General features: G+C 37.7%; 1 protein-coding gene across 1 annotated transcript; it reads left to right on the top strand.

The window, feature by feature from the left end:
• Window positions 1-302: 302 nt before the first annotated feature.
• LOC114534734 lies at window positions 303-3,160 on the top strand. Its single transcript, XM_028556201.1, has 2 exons — window positions 303-378; window positions 753-3,160. Exons 1-2 carry the CDS (start codon window positions 303-305, stop codon window positions 3,158-3,160), a joined length of 2,484 nt encoding a protein of 827 aa, XP_028412002.1.
• The last annotated feature ends 14,814 nt before the right edge of the window (window positions 3,161-17,974 follow it).

Genomic DNA, 17,974 nt, shown 5'->3' on the forward strand with positions numbered 1-17,974 from the left:
CCAACGTATGGTACATTCCCCACTTCGGAGTCTATCACCCGAAAAAACCGGGACAGATTCGCGTAGTGTTTGATTCCTCGTGCGAATTTCGGGGCGTCTCACTCAACAACGAATTGCTAGCAGGACCAGATCTAATGAACAACCTAATTGGCGTCTAATGCGTTTCCGTCAAGAGAATCACGGAGTTATTTGCGACGTAGAACAAATGTTCTACTCCTTCATGTCAACCCGGAACACAGAAACTTTCTTCGGTTTCTATGGTTCAAGAATAACGATCCCAGACAGAGATAGTAGACTACCGGATGACCGTTCATCTTTTTGGTAATGGTCCTAGCCCGGCGATAGCCACATTTGGAATGAGAAAGACAGCGGAAGAAGGTGAGGAGGTCTATGGATCAGAGGTCAAGGAGTTCATTTGTAAAGATTTTTACGTAGATGACGGATTGAAGTCTTTACCGACAGAAAATAAGTAGTTAACTTGGTACAGCAAGCGCAATCGTGTCTGAAAACAGCAAACTTACATCTCCACAAAGTAGCCTCGAACTCAACGGCGGTGATGGATGAAGCTTCCTCCAAAGGACCGTGCGAAAGAATTAAAGACCTTGATCTTCGTCAAGATGCTCTACCGACACAACGTGCCCTTGGAGTCCAATTTAGAAAAGGATCAACTGACATTTAATGTCTCAATTCCCGAAAAACCACTAACACGCAGAGGAGTATTGTCCATCGAAACTCGCTGTACGATCCCCTAGGATTGGTGGCTCCGGTCACACTCGTCGGCAAGCTTTTACTGCAAAGGTTGCTTATTCTGGGAAGAGGAAAAACGAACGACCAGCCTCTTAAATGGGACGACCCCCTCCCTTCTGATTTGAACCACCGATGGCACTGCTGGAAGAAGCAGCTTACTTGCTTACAAAACGTGTCTGCCGATAGATGCTACCATCCTAAGAACTTTGGTTCTGTAGTACGTAACGAGGTTCATGCATTCTCCGATGCGAGCAAGGAGGCGGTTGGAGTGGCAGCGTATCTGAAGCAATTCAACCAGAAAGGCGAGGCAAGCGTTAGCCTGGTGTTCGGGCAAGCGAAAGTAGCACCCATCCAACAGACTAGCATCCCTCGACTCGAGTTGTGTGCAGCTGTCCTGTCTACAAAAGCCGTAACGAGGTTGCGTAAGGAACTCGATTTGAAGATAGACGATGTTAAGTTCTACACGGACTCAAAGGTCGTCTTAGGGTATATCAACAACAATGCCCGCAGATTCCATGTATATGTCGCCAATCGAGTCCAGTCGATCAGGGACGTATCAGAGCCACAACAATGGAACTATGTCGATACGTCTACGAATCCGGCTGATTTGGCTACCCGTGGCGCAACAGCTAAGGGATTGGTAGAATCCGATTGGCTCAAAGGTCCCTCATTCTTGAGAACGATGCTATCGAACCCGCCACTTAATGATGAGGCGGCACCGAACAGGATAGATGACATAACTATCGATGAGAATGATCCCGAGGTCAGAGTAAGTGTGTATTCTGCATGCAAGCTCAACGCCGGAGAGAGGCTTAAGACAGAGCGGTTCGAGCGTTTCTCGGACTGGCTTAAACTCCAACGGGCAGTGGCCGTATTAATTACTAAGATGAAGAATTGGAAAGCAAGCAAGGAAACACGAAGCCTCAGCAACGGTCGAAGCGTCGAGAACGATAATCAACATGTAACGTCAAGAGATTGTGGCGAAAGCTCGAAGATAGCAATTATAAAAGCGGTACAGAACGAAGCCTTTGCAGATGACATCAAGGTGTTAAAGAGAGAAGACAACAACGATATCGAAAGTCGTGATCAACTAAAGGAGAGACGAAGGACACTTCGTAGGTCTAATCTCGCTGGATTAGATCCCTTCTTAGACCAGAAAGGTATCCTTCGGGTCGGCGGACGCCTCAATAGATCAAGTCTTACGTTTGAAGAGAAACATCCGGTCCTCCTGCCGAAGAAACATCACGTCACACAGCTCTTACTCCGTCATTACCATGAGAAGGTCACTCACCATCAAGGACGACAAATTACGCATGGGGCAGTGCGACAAGCTGGTTACTGGGTGATCAATGGTAACAAAGAAGTAGCAAGAATGATTAACGCCTGTGTAACTTGTAAAAAGCTTAGAGGGCGAACGCTCACGCAGCACATGGCGGACTTACCTGTTGATCGAGTGGAAGCCCACCCACCGTTTACCAACGTTGGGTTGGACGTTTTTGGTCCATGGCAGATTCAAGTCAAGAAACTAAGAGGAAGAGCTGCGAGTGCCAAACGATGGGGCCTGGTGTTTACCTGTCTCTGTAGCAGAGGAATACATATCGAGATACTTCATTCAATGGACACGAATTCCTTCATATGCGCATTACGCCGTTTCTTCGCCATTCGCGGTCCAGCAACCATTTTAAGATGCGACTGCGGTACGAATTTCGTCGGGGCAAAATCCGAGCTTGATGGCGCACTGAAAGAAATGGATGCAGGACGAATCGAGAAGTACGTTGTAGATCAAGGGTGCGAATGGAAGTTTAATCCTCCACACGCCTCTCACTTCGGCGGTGTGTGGGAGCGGCAGATAGGTACGATACGCAGAGTGTTAAACGCCATGTTGCTAAAGATCGGAGCAGCTCAATTCGACGACGAGTTACTCCTTACGTTAATGGCAGAAGTTACAGCTATCGTGAACAACCGACCAATCGCCACCGTTTCAGCTGATATTGACGACCCACTTCCCCTATCACCGTCGATGCTCCTTACTATGAAGCAGAAACCGCTTCTTCCTCCGCCAGGGATATTTGTAAGAGAGGATCTGTATGCAAGAAAGCGTTGGAGAAGGGTCCAATACCTCGCGGACCAGTTTTGGTCACGTTGGAAACGGGAGTATTTGCAAAACCTCCAAACAAGGCCCAAGTGGAACGAGAGAGAAAGAAATTTATTCGATGGAGACGTAGTATTGGTGAAAGACAAAGATCTACATCGTAATGACTGGTCGATGGGTAAAGTTATCGAGAGCATTAAAAGCGAAGACGGGGAGGCGAGAAAGGCGAAGGTTGCAATCTTCAAAGATGGCTGCAAGAAGACTGTATATCGTCCAATCAGTGAACTTGTCCTACTTCTACCGGCTTCAAACGGACTATGAAGATTCAAGAATTACTAATTCTTGGGTGAGGAGTGTTAAGTTGCTGACGTTTAGTCATGACATTTAATTTTATATTATAATTTATATTCTTGTTAATAACTAGTCGCCAGGCCATCGTAGCGCTTGGTTGCTTAGCAACGCATTTTCGGGGAGAACGTTCAATGTACGCATCACGCTTTACGAGGATTTTAAAGTTACAGAGGCTAATAGACTTTCACCGCATTTTGTACAAACATTAAAGAAATATTGATGTATCGAAGTGTGACCTTCATATTGTGATACTGAACAGTACGAGTGTGGTTGACACGTGCGAACTCCGTGTCATTATTGACTCCACGAGTCAATGGTGGCATGGGAACGCGACAAGCAGTGTACTCTGTACCATTACCATTTATAACAATGACGTTAGACCTGTTTGAAGACTTTTCAGTATAGCTCAGTTGAAGGGGTCAAGGAGAGGGCTATGATGTTAGAAACATCACAAACTATGGAATGGACCGAAATTCAAGCAATCTTGGAAAGGGTCAAGTTGCAGTAACCTTTTCAGGTTGGAATTGCATAAACACTATGAGGGGTCAAAATAGTATTTGACTGTATTTCACTTTATATTTTAAACCTAAATAAATTGGTATAACAGTTATCAACAATAAAAAGTCAACACAAGTGTCAAAGTCCACTTTTTACACTCCTATATTTTACATGATTTGAAAACTTTGATTGTGTTTTCAGTTTCAGCATCCATTCTGACAACCTTTTCAGGGCCCACAAAGCAAAATCTCTATCTTGTTCAGCAAATAAATGTTCCACCTCTGTAACAATAGGAAAGTAAACAATCACATAATATAAAAGAAAATTATTTAAAACTTGCTTTTCATTATTGACCTTGCAGGCTGCAGCTTAATTATGTTTCACATGTCACATAAGTCATGTGACATCAGATGCACAAGAAATTTCTATTCACATATTTTCAGAACAAATTTGCTCCTTATTTATCTAGGGAGGTTCTTCATAATCACTAGTAAGTAATACACATAGGTACATTAGGTAATCCAGGTATCTAGTTTAAAGAACTGTTTAAAATTTACTTAAATCTCTTACTAGCATTATAGTTAATTACTTATACCAATCATTGGCATCAGCATTTACTTTAATCGCTATACGACCACATTTTATATATTAAATTATTTCCGACCTTTACCGCCCCTACGACAATTGAAAAAGGTTTAACAAACGTACAATTTTAAAAATGAATACTCTTAACTCAATTTTCTAATAGGCGTTAAGCCGACGAAAGTTACAAACACAAACCAAACCACACGGACCTTTTCTCTAGCACAGGAGAAAAGATTATTCTTTGTTTGTTGCAGTGAACATTGGTTTGTTGTTCGACTCCATTTTGAAATATTTCAGGGGGGGGAAGCCTCTAGTCACTTGCTAAGCGTGCGCAGAAAGCGATGCGCAGTGACGAACCGCTTACGCTTTTGAGTCAGAAGTGAGACATCTGGGTGTTAATCTGTGTCGTGGGTGTAAATATCCGAGCGGAATTAGTACCCTCGCACGGTACCGACTCGGGGATAAATACGGCTCAACTTACTAGAAATACATGCATGCAGCAACCCCTCGCCTCGGTTGAACGAAATCAGTTAAGCATAGGGATGGTAACATGATTGTTAGAAAATTTATGTGGCTGGGGGTTTTGGAGGGTACATGGTATAGAGAGAAAAAAAAATTGAGAAAAGTATGGAAATACTTTTCTCAATGTGGAAACACTGTAGTCATAGCAACTCGCAACGGCTGTATATTTTTAAAGAATCAAAGTTTACGCTCATATTTTTGTGAAAAAATGGCAAAAATACGACAAGATTCCTACCTTTTTGCGGAAGTTAAGTCACTCATATATAGTCAGTGTTATAGTAAATTGTTTTAATTATTAATTACCATGAAATATAACATCAGACGTCTCATACAACTTCCGAAGTTTTATGTTACGCTTCGACCGGTTTTTGCACGGTTTTTTTCATTATGAAAACCAAGTTTATAAATGAAATTACAATGTTGTATATCATATAAAACATTCAGATTTATAGTGAAATACATTTGAAAATATTAAAGTTGTGTTTAACACAAAAGAATTACTCTTTAAAGCTGTGCCTGTGCCGGATGAAATATCATCAAGTGCAAAATCTTCCGACTTCATTATACACTGTGAATTCGGTCGAAACTCGAAAATTTGGTCTTGTTATTTGTTAAACCGTAAAAAGTCCGTACCACATTCAAGTTTCCTTCTAATTTAATTAAAAATACGTATATTCCATAGATATGAAAACATAAATTTAAAAATTTCATCAAAATTTTTTAGTTGACGTTTTAGTTTTAATCCAAACTGTTCATCTTAGTCAATCAGCGAGTTACTAATTACCAGTACTTTACTCGCTTACATTTCGCGCATGCGCACAAGTACCATGACCATTGAACGTCCACGGTCCACGACATAGAATTTGAGCAACTTTGGATTCCACTATGTTCTGTCACGAAACCGGGTGAAATAAATCTCCCAGCGGAATTAGTACCCTCGCACGGCGCTTCGCGCCGGCTCGGGGATAAATACTCAACAAAATTTGTCTTGCACAAAATATTTGAACATGGCAAAAACGAATCATAAGAACCTTGTGTATACTTTAAGTCTCACAATGGCTATTTCACAGCTGTCGACCAGAGTGTATATGAGCCTAGAAGCAGTAAAAATATTGCACAATGCGTATTCAGAAAAAATTGCATTTTTTAAATTAAGTCATTCAATAGTTTTTTCCTTTAAAGCAAATATAGCGCACAAAAGAGTAGCTATACAAGCACATAAAATTTATATAAATACATTTGAATGTACAACATTATCCATACAATATATCATACTAATATATTCTGTATAATTACTGTCTATATATTATATATATATATATATATATAATTTTGTACTGCATGAAGATTTGGGTTAATCAGGGATGGAAAGCTTTGAGATTATAAATCATGCAGTGAATTATATTTTGTAGAATTATATTTCACAACAATATGTCTATAATACATAAAAACGCCCTTTCAATCGTATTTATCAACACGCATAAAATATATTATACTCTTGTGTTTATTTGAGACATCGTTACAGTTGAATTTTTCTTAAATACAAAGTTAATTCTAAAGTTGTAAATCTACAATCTTGCAAAAGTGCTGAAATCGGGTACAAAATTATGGTGAATATGTAAAAAATAACGTGATTAATTTTTATGACTGCAAAATTAAGTGTAATAGGAAATTGTAAGTCACACTGGCGAATTTCGATAAATCAAAGCTCATTTCATTAAAAATCATTTATGTTTTCCAGAGAGTAATAAAAACAGAACACTCCCTTTCTTGATTGAAAAAACAGACATTTGACTGGCTTTTGATTTTAATCCAAGATGGATATAAATCAAGAAGCCGTATTTTTGAAAATAGTTGGCCTAGCGTAAATATCTTAAACAAAACGATTCAGACCAAGGTATCTTCTTTTCTAAAGGCTGAATATTGCCAGAAATGCAGGCAGGCAAAAGGTGAGGTGTGTGGGTTCAGTAGCATTATTCTGGTCAGTGCAGTGAGCTTTCTCTGTATATATATGGAGTAGTCACTTGGTTGCTAAAAGTGAAGCCAAAGATGGCGGATATTGAAAGAGCTATTGGCGAACACCCAAGTCCTCCTATACGTGCGCGGTCAAGTATTTTTCATTGTTTTGACCGAGTGTGATGGCTATAATATTTAGCAATCTGTTTCCCTGCATCTACCTTACCTGACTACTGTATTTTCCCACTACAGTGTGAGCAATGATGAATTTTTCGCTCTAAGTACAAGTACGTTTGAAACTTGCTTTGGCTTTCGAGTAAATTTTGTTTTTTACCTTGTAATTTTGACACAATTTTAAGACACTGATAGTTCTTTATTTTTTCTAATCGTCCTAGCATGGTACAGTTTTTTCAAGATGCTCTTCCTGCATGAAACGTTAAAAATGCCATATTTTCAGTTGTTTTAGAAACTCGTATGTTTCGAATGATTTTCTTTCCAAGTTATTGTTTTCATGGAAGATAGCTTTTTATCTAACTTTTCTTTTTGGCTTCACCTGAACATTAGCCAAATGAGCACAGTTACCACTCCATATACATATATAGAGCTCACTGGATCAGTGTCGGTTGTATATCATAGCAACAGCTAAAAGAAAATAATGCCGATCAAAAATCACTGTACGGAGTTGATGAACTTCACTGCGTTGGGGAACACATTTACGCGTCTCTTTGATTTTTTAAAATGCGATGTGCATAAAGAAAGAGTCTTTAAGAAACATCTTGGACGTGGTCATTTGCCGATGCTGCCAACAACGAGCAAAAATTGGAGCTCCAAGGTACGTAATATGCCCGGACTATAAACTTAATTATACAATTTCAATCGTTTAATTATTCTTTCTCGGGGACATACTACGGCATCTCGAGTTGCCCTCAAATTTTCAGTGTTCATAGATCGATAAATTTAATGATATTTTGGACGTGGACAGGAATGATTTCTCAATTGTGGATGAAATAAAAGCAAATATAAATCTCCCCCCATTTCTTAGACGCGACGCCATGTTGAATTTCTAAATAAGCGTTAAATCACGCATGCTTGCATGGTGGCCATAATATTGGTCTACATTTCTGGCCATGCTGAAATCATGACTTAAAGAGGCGCATCGACAAAACTGTTCCCGATAATTCAATTTTGGAAATCTAGGAAATTCTTTAGAAAAGGATCTAGGAAATTCTAGAAGCAGCCAAGCATGGTTGAACAGCTCAACATCTCAAATATCTTCAATGACCTTATGCAGCACATAGAGATGTGTGGCAAACCTGATTTTTTTTTGAGAATTTTCCTCTCTTTGCCACTCTCCTGGTGTGTAACAATGCAGCCTGCAGTTAAAAGATTAGACAACCACGACTGGAGGTTTGATAACAACGGTGATGGCGCTTGCTGGGAATGTCCCGCTGGCAAAATAAGGGCCCGCGGGTGTTGCGGAACATGCGGAATACGGAAAACTGCCGCAGCAGAAAAAGAAACTAGCGAAACTATTCTCGTTATTGACACCTGAGCTACCTACCAATTGCGTATAAGAAAGCGCGCCCGAGAGAAAAGCAAGGGAGACAACAAAAACCAGGCGACCTTGACGCGTTAGTTGTTGAGTTCGTAACAAAGGCGAAGCAGTTGCACATATATAGCTGGCATGTCAAGAATAGGGAGTTTTAGCAGAGCCTATATGAGTACGAGATTCGTCGTTCTCGGGCATTGTTTGCTTACGCTATCAGGCAAAACTCGTACAGTCACCGAGTTTTTGAGTACGAGTTTGTTGGCAAATTTCGTACCCAAAAGCCCAACGCCTACGAGTTTTAGCAGATAGCGTAAGCAAACAACGCGCGAGAATGACGAATCTCGTACTCGTAGTCGCTGCTAAATCTGCCTAATGCATGTCTCTTGATGGCCTTGCAAGAAGGAGCGTGAGCCAGGCGTGATAGAGGAGGAACACAACATATTCAAGCTCATGCATGAAACTGTTGTCAAACCGCTATGCCAAACTGTTGTTCGTATAGCGTTACATTCGTTGTAGGATTGCGGCATACGAGAAAGCATGCGCAGAAACAGTACGTTGACTGCTGGCCTGTCTGCAAACAATGAAAAATACGTGAGCTCCTTCACTCAAATACCTCGATAAGACTGCGTTTAAAAACTAATTAATTATAACAATAACAACGCACACATGATCATCTCGTAATTAACTATCTTTGTTACATAAAATCATTCTATGTTACAACATTTAACTTTCAAAATTCTATACCTAACCCTGAATAGTTAAATCACATATAATAGAGATCCCATCAAAACCTTACGCCCTTTAACGAGACAAAAGTTATTCAATCATTGCCTTTACATATATTATATTTATGCATATATGTTTGCAAAATAAGATATATAAATTACTAAAAAATAAATAAGTTACTAATGCTACGAAAAATCAATGTATTGAAAAACGTATATATGAAAACGTTTGCTGTAATCAATATACATAACAACCATAAAATTCAACTCTCATTGAGATATGTGCATTCCAAGCCGTTGGATTAATGCGAATAAACCGAGCTGAAATACGAGGAGTCACCATGTGATGGACAATGGAATTCGTGTCTGTGTTACCTTGGAATTCCTGTAGATATTATGAAAATATTTGCCACAGTTAGAATGTCGTATTATCATTCCTAATTATCGCTACTCTGGTCTTTATAAATGAAAGTATTCACGACACAAAGATTAACTTTCACGACCCAACGTTTCGACACTCCGGTGTAGTGTCTTTATCGGTTCCTTATAATTATTATATATAGTCTCAAAATGACGTCATCTATCAATCAGATGTTTATACTCTTTTGGCAAATAGCTTCCGTCATCCCCATTTGGGGCACAAAGACTCGCATTAATATGCCTGGCTTCCAAACAACGCCTTTGTCCATAACGATCATCAGTGGTAATGACTTTTGAATCGTTCCACGAAATGTTATAATTAGTTTGACATACGTGTTCCGCCAAGGCTGATTTTGAACTGTCTAAGTTCGGAACGGCATTTTGATGTTCTTTTAAACGTGTGCCAAACTGGCTTTTTGTTTGACCTAGATATTCGTCTTTCTCGCAATCACCACATGGTATAGAGTATACAGCATGAGTTTTCTGTTTAGTGGCTACGCGATCCTTAGGTTTGGCGAAAATTTGTCCGAGTGTCTTAAAGGGTTTTAAGAAAACTTTTATACCACAATGATTCAGGATCCTTTAGATTGGTTCTGCAATTCCCTGAATGTATGGAACTATAGCAAAACCTGTTTTTGCAGAATCACCCTCTGAGGAATTGCGTCTGGTCGGCACGGGGTATTTTTCGAGAGTATATAAGGAACCGAGTTTCAACATCAGATCACCCTTGATGAAGACACTAGACCGAAGTGTCGAAACGTTGGGTCGTGAAAGTTAATCTTTGTGTGGTGATTACTTTCATTTAATAAAACCAGAGTAGCGATAATTACGATGGATTATATACCTGGTTGCCGTGAATTCATTAACTTCATGCCGTATTATATTAGCTTTTATTAAGATTTGGGAAAATTTTTATTAAAATCGGAATAACGGGAATAATTGCACGTAAAAATCTGTACAATTAGGGTCTTTTTATGGGAAGATTAGGGAAAGGAATACATGTATGCGAATAATCGTCTTTATATATTTTATATTGGCGGTGTAGCTTATAAAAATACGAAGTTAAAAGTTAAAAATAATCGCATGATGATTGTTTCATTTCCCGTTGCGTTTTTAAAAACCATTTGCGGCATCATCATTCTTTTTACTGCGCCCGTGTTTATTTTTGCTCGCGTACTTACTGCATGCACCATTTAAAACATAGCCAGCTCAGAAATGTTTTCGTTCTTGTGGCGCTCGCGCGTTTACGCGAATCTACTCGGGCTTTTATTATCTTATTATTATTATGATATAATAATGTATGTCAGAATAATAGACGGAGTAGACTCGCGTACACGCGCGAACGCCACGAGAACGAAAACATTTCTGGGCTGCCTATGATAAGAAACATACAGAATTCACGTTTTCAGGAAACCATCTTAAGAGGTAAAGAATGAAAACTTGTAATGGTGATAATAGATTTGTGGCAGCATGCATATAGACCACATTAACGAGTCGTCTTCATTTGGTTATCAATTCGAACTTTCATGTTTACTATAGATTATGCAAGTAACATTGATCACTAAAATAAAGTTATTTAGCTTAAAAGCTGCGTTTAGAAATAGTGTAATGTTGAGGCACTTGTTCAGATATTTTGTCCGCTATTGTAAGTTGAAATTTAGGAATTTTTCTAATGCTTTCGCGAATAACATCGCTTTATTTGAATTTCATAAAACAGAAAACATAGCTGCTTCAAAGTAACTAATTCCTTTTGTGTGAAAGTCTCTCCCTGCACAATTCTATGCAGGGTTTATCACCTGTGTTGCAATTCCTGTCACACTGGTAATTATTAATAAACTGCACATCTTCGCGCAACAATTTTTTGCTCCATAAAATATTAATAAAAAATTAGTAATAGGTATAAGTTTTGGAGAATACGCACCTTAAATTTAAACGTTCCATTTTCTAAAAAATGTTGAAAATTTTCTCCATCTTGGCTGGAAGAGACGGTGTAGCTTTTAACAAACTGATTCAATCCATTGCGTCCTTGGGTACTTATGCCCGTTACCAGAGTAGATCTTTGGAAATCAACTTGTAGCCACTGATTAAGATCATTTTGCCCCGATGACCATGCCCCTGTTCTTCCATCTCGTGGTGTGAAATTCAATCTTCCATTAGCCGCCCCATGATCTGTTTTCCATTCGCTGGAAGCCGTGATTTGCCTATCAGTAATATCACCATTTTCCATCCCGAGAGCCATTTTGCACGCTGTATCGATCAATTGATTGGTAATTTTAAATTGAAATTTTTACATATTTTATAGTTAGGTAGTGTAGTCAGTCAGGAAACTGTTCTCATGAGATGTTTTTCCTGCAGATCGTGAACGAAATCGCGCTTTACATGATTCGAAGGTAGAAAGTTGCTTATGAAAAATCTTGTAATCTTATAAAATATCAAACCAGCATAAAAAATTAAACGTTTAAGAAAGAAAAGCCTAAACTCTGCAGGGTTTCAGAAAATTTTATCGTGTTCAAAATTATTCGAATGTGACTCCACTTTTAATTGACTATTTTTTTCGCTGTTAACATGAATGTATAAATAATTCGCCCCTTCCCACTCAACGATCTTGTAAAGACAGTAGCGTATCCGGCCAGTCGATTTGTCCCGCTATGTTAATATTTTGGTGTTCGCTGACAGTGAAAACAATAGATTTTTAAAGACATGAATAATTGTAATAACTCGAAATTTACATAGAGGGACAAAATCGTCAGGCTGGCTACGCCACTGTGTAAAGATACGGTGATACTAGACACTCACTCACTAAGAGTCTAAAAATGTTATGATTAATAATATAATCATAATTATGGAGGTAAAAACAGATATGAAAACAATAATATAATGTTCTCCGTTGCAGAAGTCGCAAGACTCTCCTATGCAACTTCAATTCACTTACAAAACAGCTATTGAAAAATTTAGTTACTCTGAAATATTCCAGAAACAATATAGCTAGTTATGTTGTGTACTTTTCATTTTCAATCCATAAATGTTGTTGCTCGTCATGTAATCTTGCGAGTGTACTTTTTTAGCCAACATTATAAGAACGAATACCGTTTTGTAGGTATTTAATTAAATCACGCTTGCTATTAGAATCTTAAATGAACACATACCTTTTGGAATTATGCAACTTGCATTATAGTCCTAAAGTAAAATATAATTTACAACACTGTGATATTTTTCATCACTTTCAACATTTCGCAACCAAACTTTTGAATTTTCAATGTTTTCAATTTAATTCAAAGGAGGAATAGTCAATTCTTAGCCAAACTGTATAAATACGTTGCACACATGTTGAGTATAAGCTCGCCATGGTGTTTGTTACACAACTCCCAGACACCATATATGCATGCATCATTATTATTCTTGGCGCAAGCGATTAGTAAATAGGAATTTCATAGGAATTCTCCTGCCGCCATGAGATCTAAAATGGCACGAGGGGACTAGATTTCAGTGGTTATCAAATAGAAACCCATATATCGGTTGCATGAAAGAGCTCGAAATCTCGTCAATTCATTTCTGATCAAATCTATCTCTATCAAATTTAATTGTTATCACTAAACGTATTAACAAAATTTCTATTACTTTCGTAAACTCCAACAAAATGTTTATATAATCGGTTAAATCTGCAATTTGGATTTCTATTTCGACAACTTTTCATAGCGCGCGCTGGTTAGTTGAAATAAAAGCGCGAGATCACCTGGTATATTACATGTGTAGATATTGGTAAACCACGTTCTTGGTACATTAGGGCTTGAAACCCAATTTTCTACTGTTATTATGGTTCCTCAACTACCTTTGATATAAATTCTTTCTACCCTTTGCACGTTGTTTATGATATTAGCGATATTGATTACACGCTATATTAATTAATTTTCACGATAGCATGTACGTATTAAAGTCTGTAGTTTCATAGAAATAGATACATAGGTGTTAGGTTTTGCCTTACAAAGTACAATTATGCTTCAGATTATACGATAATCATTAAAATTGTAGTACATAAGATGTATTTTACCTTTTTTGGGTTATGAAAAAATACGTAATTGTAGGACGAATTTGGTTCCAACAAGTTCTTTGATACATTGGTGATGACATTGTGCAACATTTCACAATTATAATCTTCTGAATTTTGTAAGATGAATTCTTTCTTAAAGTTGATCGATCTGCAACAAGGTTCTTTGACGCATTTTCCAGCACAGTTAACCCAATCATTGACAAATACGGTTGAGTGAATTGCTGTATTTAGCCTGAAACCTAAAGTTTGCGGCGGAATATTATACTCGATTACCCTCTCCGTGACCCTATACCAGCCGTTGCGAGTTTATATCAATATTTGTGTCAGAACTGCTATAATATGAATATGGTTTTTATTTTTTTCTTGCGGTCTGAATTCATATTTTAGCGTCTCCTGCAATCTTATTGGCTACGCGTGAGCGGTCCGTAAGAGGCCGTACGGACCGGGCGAGATTTAAAAGCACAGAGCCAATGCTGATATATGAATTCGGACCGCAATAAAAAAATAAATCTATTATTTACCACTTTAGTGGTCCGTATTGGGAAATATTGTTCTTGAGACCTTGGGAAACATTTCCCTATACGGACCTCCAATCTGGTAAATATATAACATATATATCTCTACCAGGGTATCTGGAGATGGGGGGAGGTGTCTCTGGTGCCAGAGATCATATGAACAGGGCCTACGAGATGCGCTATAAGCTTTATAATGATCTAAAAATTCACCATAAGAATGTATCATTCTTTTTTTGATCGCGAGCATAGTTTGAACTCATGTTGTAATGAAGTTGTAATTGTGCATCTTGTGATGTGATTCTTTTTGTAGCAAACCATTCTTAATCACTGATATAATTCGATTTAATCGAGTCCACATTGTTATTGATATGTAACCCATGTTACAACGAGAGTGTAAATCAGACCACCTTAACTACGTAAAATGTAGTTAGGAAATTTTAAAACTGGCGCCAGAACGTTAAAGCATTGTCTCATATATATAAACTGGTCAGAAATGACGGACAATGATTGGTATAATCTAGGATATTTTTTTTTGAAGTAGAAAACATAAAATGCGTCCTGGGGCGGTGTATACTGTACAAATTTACGATCATAAGCAATTAAATCTTACCTTCGAAACTTGAATTATAACAAAAGTGCATACTTGCAATCGTGTCCTCCACCGCTATTGCCAGTGTTAATAAAGGAGTAATGAAGTTTTCTGTGAGCCACATTGCCTATTAGATAAAATATGTTCCTTGTATTGAAAATTGTAGCTTTCCACTCAAATTAATTTATTTTGCAAATGCTACAAATATAACCAGGGAGCAGACTGGCAGCGTCTTGAAAAAAATCGCGATAAATGTGGTAACAACTGCTATGCAGGAAAAGAAAAAAAACATTGCCGTTTTCGGGACTTTTCGGTGCTTTTAATTTTTCATAATTTGGCCCATGCGCAGCCGTTTTCCTGCCGTCTTAGTTGGGAAAACTGGCTAACCGCAGCCAACTGAATAAATATATAATTATAATTTATACATGCAGCACCGATTGAATTGCTCAGTACATAAAGTTTTTTACTAACTATTCTCGATCTATTCAATGTTGAATTGCTGTAAAACAAAATCTTTACTTTAATTAAAATGTCGTGAAATTTACAAATGAAATTTCAACTTGAAATATATATAGTTAAATTTGAACAAAGTTTCTTTAAATGCAATGTCTTGTGCGGACTGTTAATAAACGATTTGTTTACGCACTATTTTTTATTGATAAACTGCTATTTTTTTATAATGTGGCAACATATTTCTGAAACTAATTGAGTAGCTAATTGAAAAAGGTGTTCATTTAAAAGATATTCTCCTCGAAGTTATTCCCCTATCGCAAAACTTTAGAAAATAATCAAATTTAGAGTTTTTATCAAGTTCGTTGGGTTGTTAGGAAATATTAAAGTAAAGTTTACTTAAGTGTCACTGTTTACGGGTATATTTGTAATGCTATCAATACCTCATAACATAAGTAGTTTTATCCGGTATAACTCTTCTGAAAGGTGCTTTTGAAAACCGGAATTCCGATGAGATTCTAGGTTCCCGATGTTCATTGTCAAATGTAATCGAATTTATTGAACAATGTTCAAACGGAAAAAAAGCGAACTGGATACGAAATCCCATGCAAGGCATTCCTCCGATTCCATGCATATACAAAAACAAATAACACACAGGAAAAACATAAATTATATAGCTGCACGCATCGAAGAATAAGCATATGCCACAAGCTGGAAAATCAAGTTGTTGATTTCCCTTTTTTTGGAAAATATCTAAGATAAGATAGTTGCTTAAGATGATTTAAGAAACAAATAAATAATTTCGAATCAGACTATAGCATATGTCCTCTTCGCATGTTAATTAAGCTCTATGACATGAACCGGTTCTGTGCAATGACAATGCATGTACAGGGCATTTCGACGTCGTAATAAGACACTAATGAATGTAAATACGTTCTTGATAGAAACGATCTGAACATTGCCAGGCTACAAAGGTCTGAGGGTTGAGCAGTTCTACAGACACAGTTCCATAGAACTGCTCAACCCTCAGACATACGTAGCCTGGCAATGTTTAGATAGTTTGAAGTCTATTATTAACTTTTTTTATCTTAAAACCTGACACTCAAACCAAACAATTTTCTAATCACCACCTCACCTTATGTTGGTAATTCTAGTATCTGCTCTTGCCGTATGTATAAGCTGATTTTCCCGACGTAAAGGACAATTCGATTTCTGCAGTTGTCACCGCAGGTGTTCAGTAGCACGCAAGCGTTAAAATACGTCTTATTACTAATCAACTTAAATACGTCTTATTGCTAAGCAACTTAAAAAATAAACTTTGTTATTTTTAATATAAGCTTTTGCCGTGTCCTTACATTCACTTATAGAAGTTACTGCCACCTGCAATAATGACGCACTACCTTAGTTCAGTAAAGTCCAATTTGCATGAAATATAATAATTAGTTGAGGTGCCTTATGTTAACTATTGGATGTTGTTAATACGTCCCAAACCCATTTCCCACTTCGAATTTTTGAAAAATTCCAGTCCCGAATGGACTTTTATAAGAAAAACCACACTGATTGATTGTAAACAACCTTTAAAAGGGTCGAAATCCTAGTTATTAGAACTGAATCCCATTTTCTCAAGATATACAGCAACCCAGTTTCCATGTTACCGCTTCAGGGCTCTGTTAATAATTAGGAGCTAATATAAATATGATAACAAGCTTTGATATCATGACTCTTGCACTGTTTGTTCAAAAAATTGCGTCGCTATGACAACTAGCTGCGTTTTTACTTTTAGAGTTTTCGTTCTTTAGATTTTGACAAATTTAACAATAATTTCTGTCTTTTGTAACATAATCTTCTTTTAATTCGCTACAGCTGATATTGGTTACATTGGTCAGTTGACATTTACTAAGCATTTGCTACTGAGCATTTTCTGTTGTTCTCTAATTGAATCCAACCCAGTGATGGACCACTTAAAATTGGAAATCGGTCTGACAGACATTTCATAAGATGTTTTCGATATGATCATTGTGTTGTCGTTCTCATCTCTTCATAGCATTCCGTTGGAAAGCGAACGGCAAACACGATTGTATTTTTTTCCTTGCGGTCGTCTGCCGTTTCTGTCGATCGACCGAAACCGAGCAGCACCCGCAGTTTTAGGAAATTTCTAGACAGTACTGTACATGGAATATTTTTATGACGGGTCAAAGTGATAATTTCGGTTTGGTTGGTCGTGTCAAACTTTTTGCAACGCGACATACGTCTACGTCGCTAGTGCATCATTAGGTCGGGAACATACAACCTACATGTTTCTATCGAAAATTTGATAAGAATATTATCTCGAACAGTGTTGAATCTGTTTCCCATAATTCCTGGTCGGAATGTTTATTCCACAAACCTCCAAATTTCAGACATTCATTTCAGACAATTGTGAGCGTTGAATTTAGGTTTGGTGGAAAACGTGGACTGTAACGGTTGACGATGTTGCACAACACATATTACATACAAAAGAGAGCTGTGAGCGTTGAATTTAGGTTTAGTGGAAAACGCGGACTTTAGATTGCGGAATCATGAGTGTTCTATTCAGTCATTGCAAAATGTGTAATGGTTTGCTTGTGGGAGCATAATCATTAACCACTGCATGCGTATGCCTATCCCGCTCAACAAAACACCGATCTAAAAACGTCTATTATTTATAGCCACGTTACTATTTATCGGGGTTATAAATCATGATCAACACTGAGTTCTTTCGCCGTATAATTTGTTACAAATTAGTTAAAGATTGTAAATTTAAAATTCAAACTGTGATCATAACCTTGTACCCAGGGTGCTGTGATCATAGAACTTTAACAGCGTAAGCGGCATTACAGTTATTCCGAATAGGATGCAACAGCTTCCTATTTTGAACGAACTGAAACAAAAGCGTCTCCACGAAGGGC

Source organism: Dendronephthya gigantea, unplaced genomic scaffold (genome assembly GCF_004324835.1).
Source record: "Dendronephthya gigantea isolate DGI-Jeju-01 unplaced genomic scaffold, DenGig_1.0 000105F, whole genome shotgun sequence".
NCBI classification, from domain to species: Eukaryota; Metazoa; Cnidaria; class Anthozoa; order Malacalcyonacea; family Nephtheidae; genus Dendronephthya; species Dendronephthya gigantea.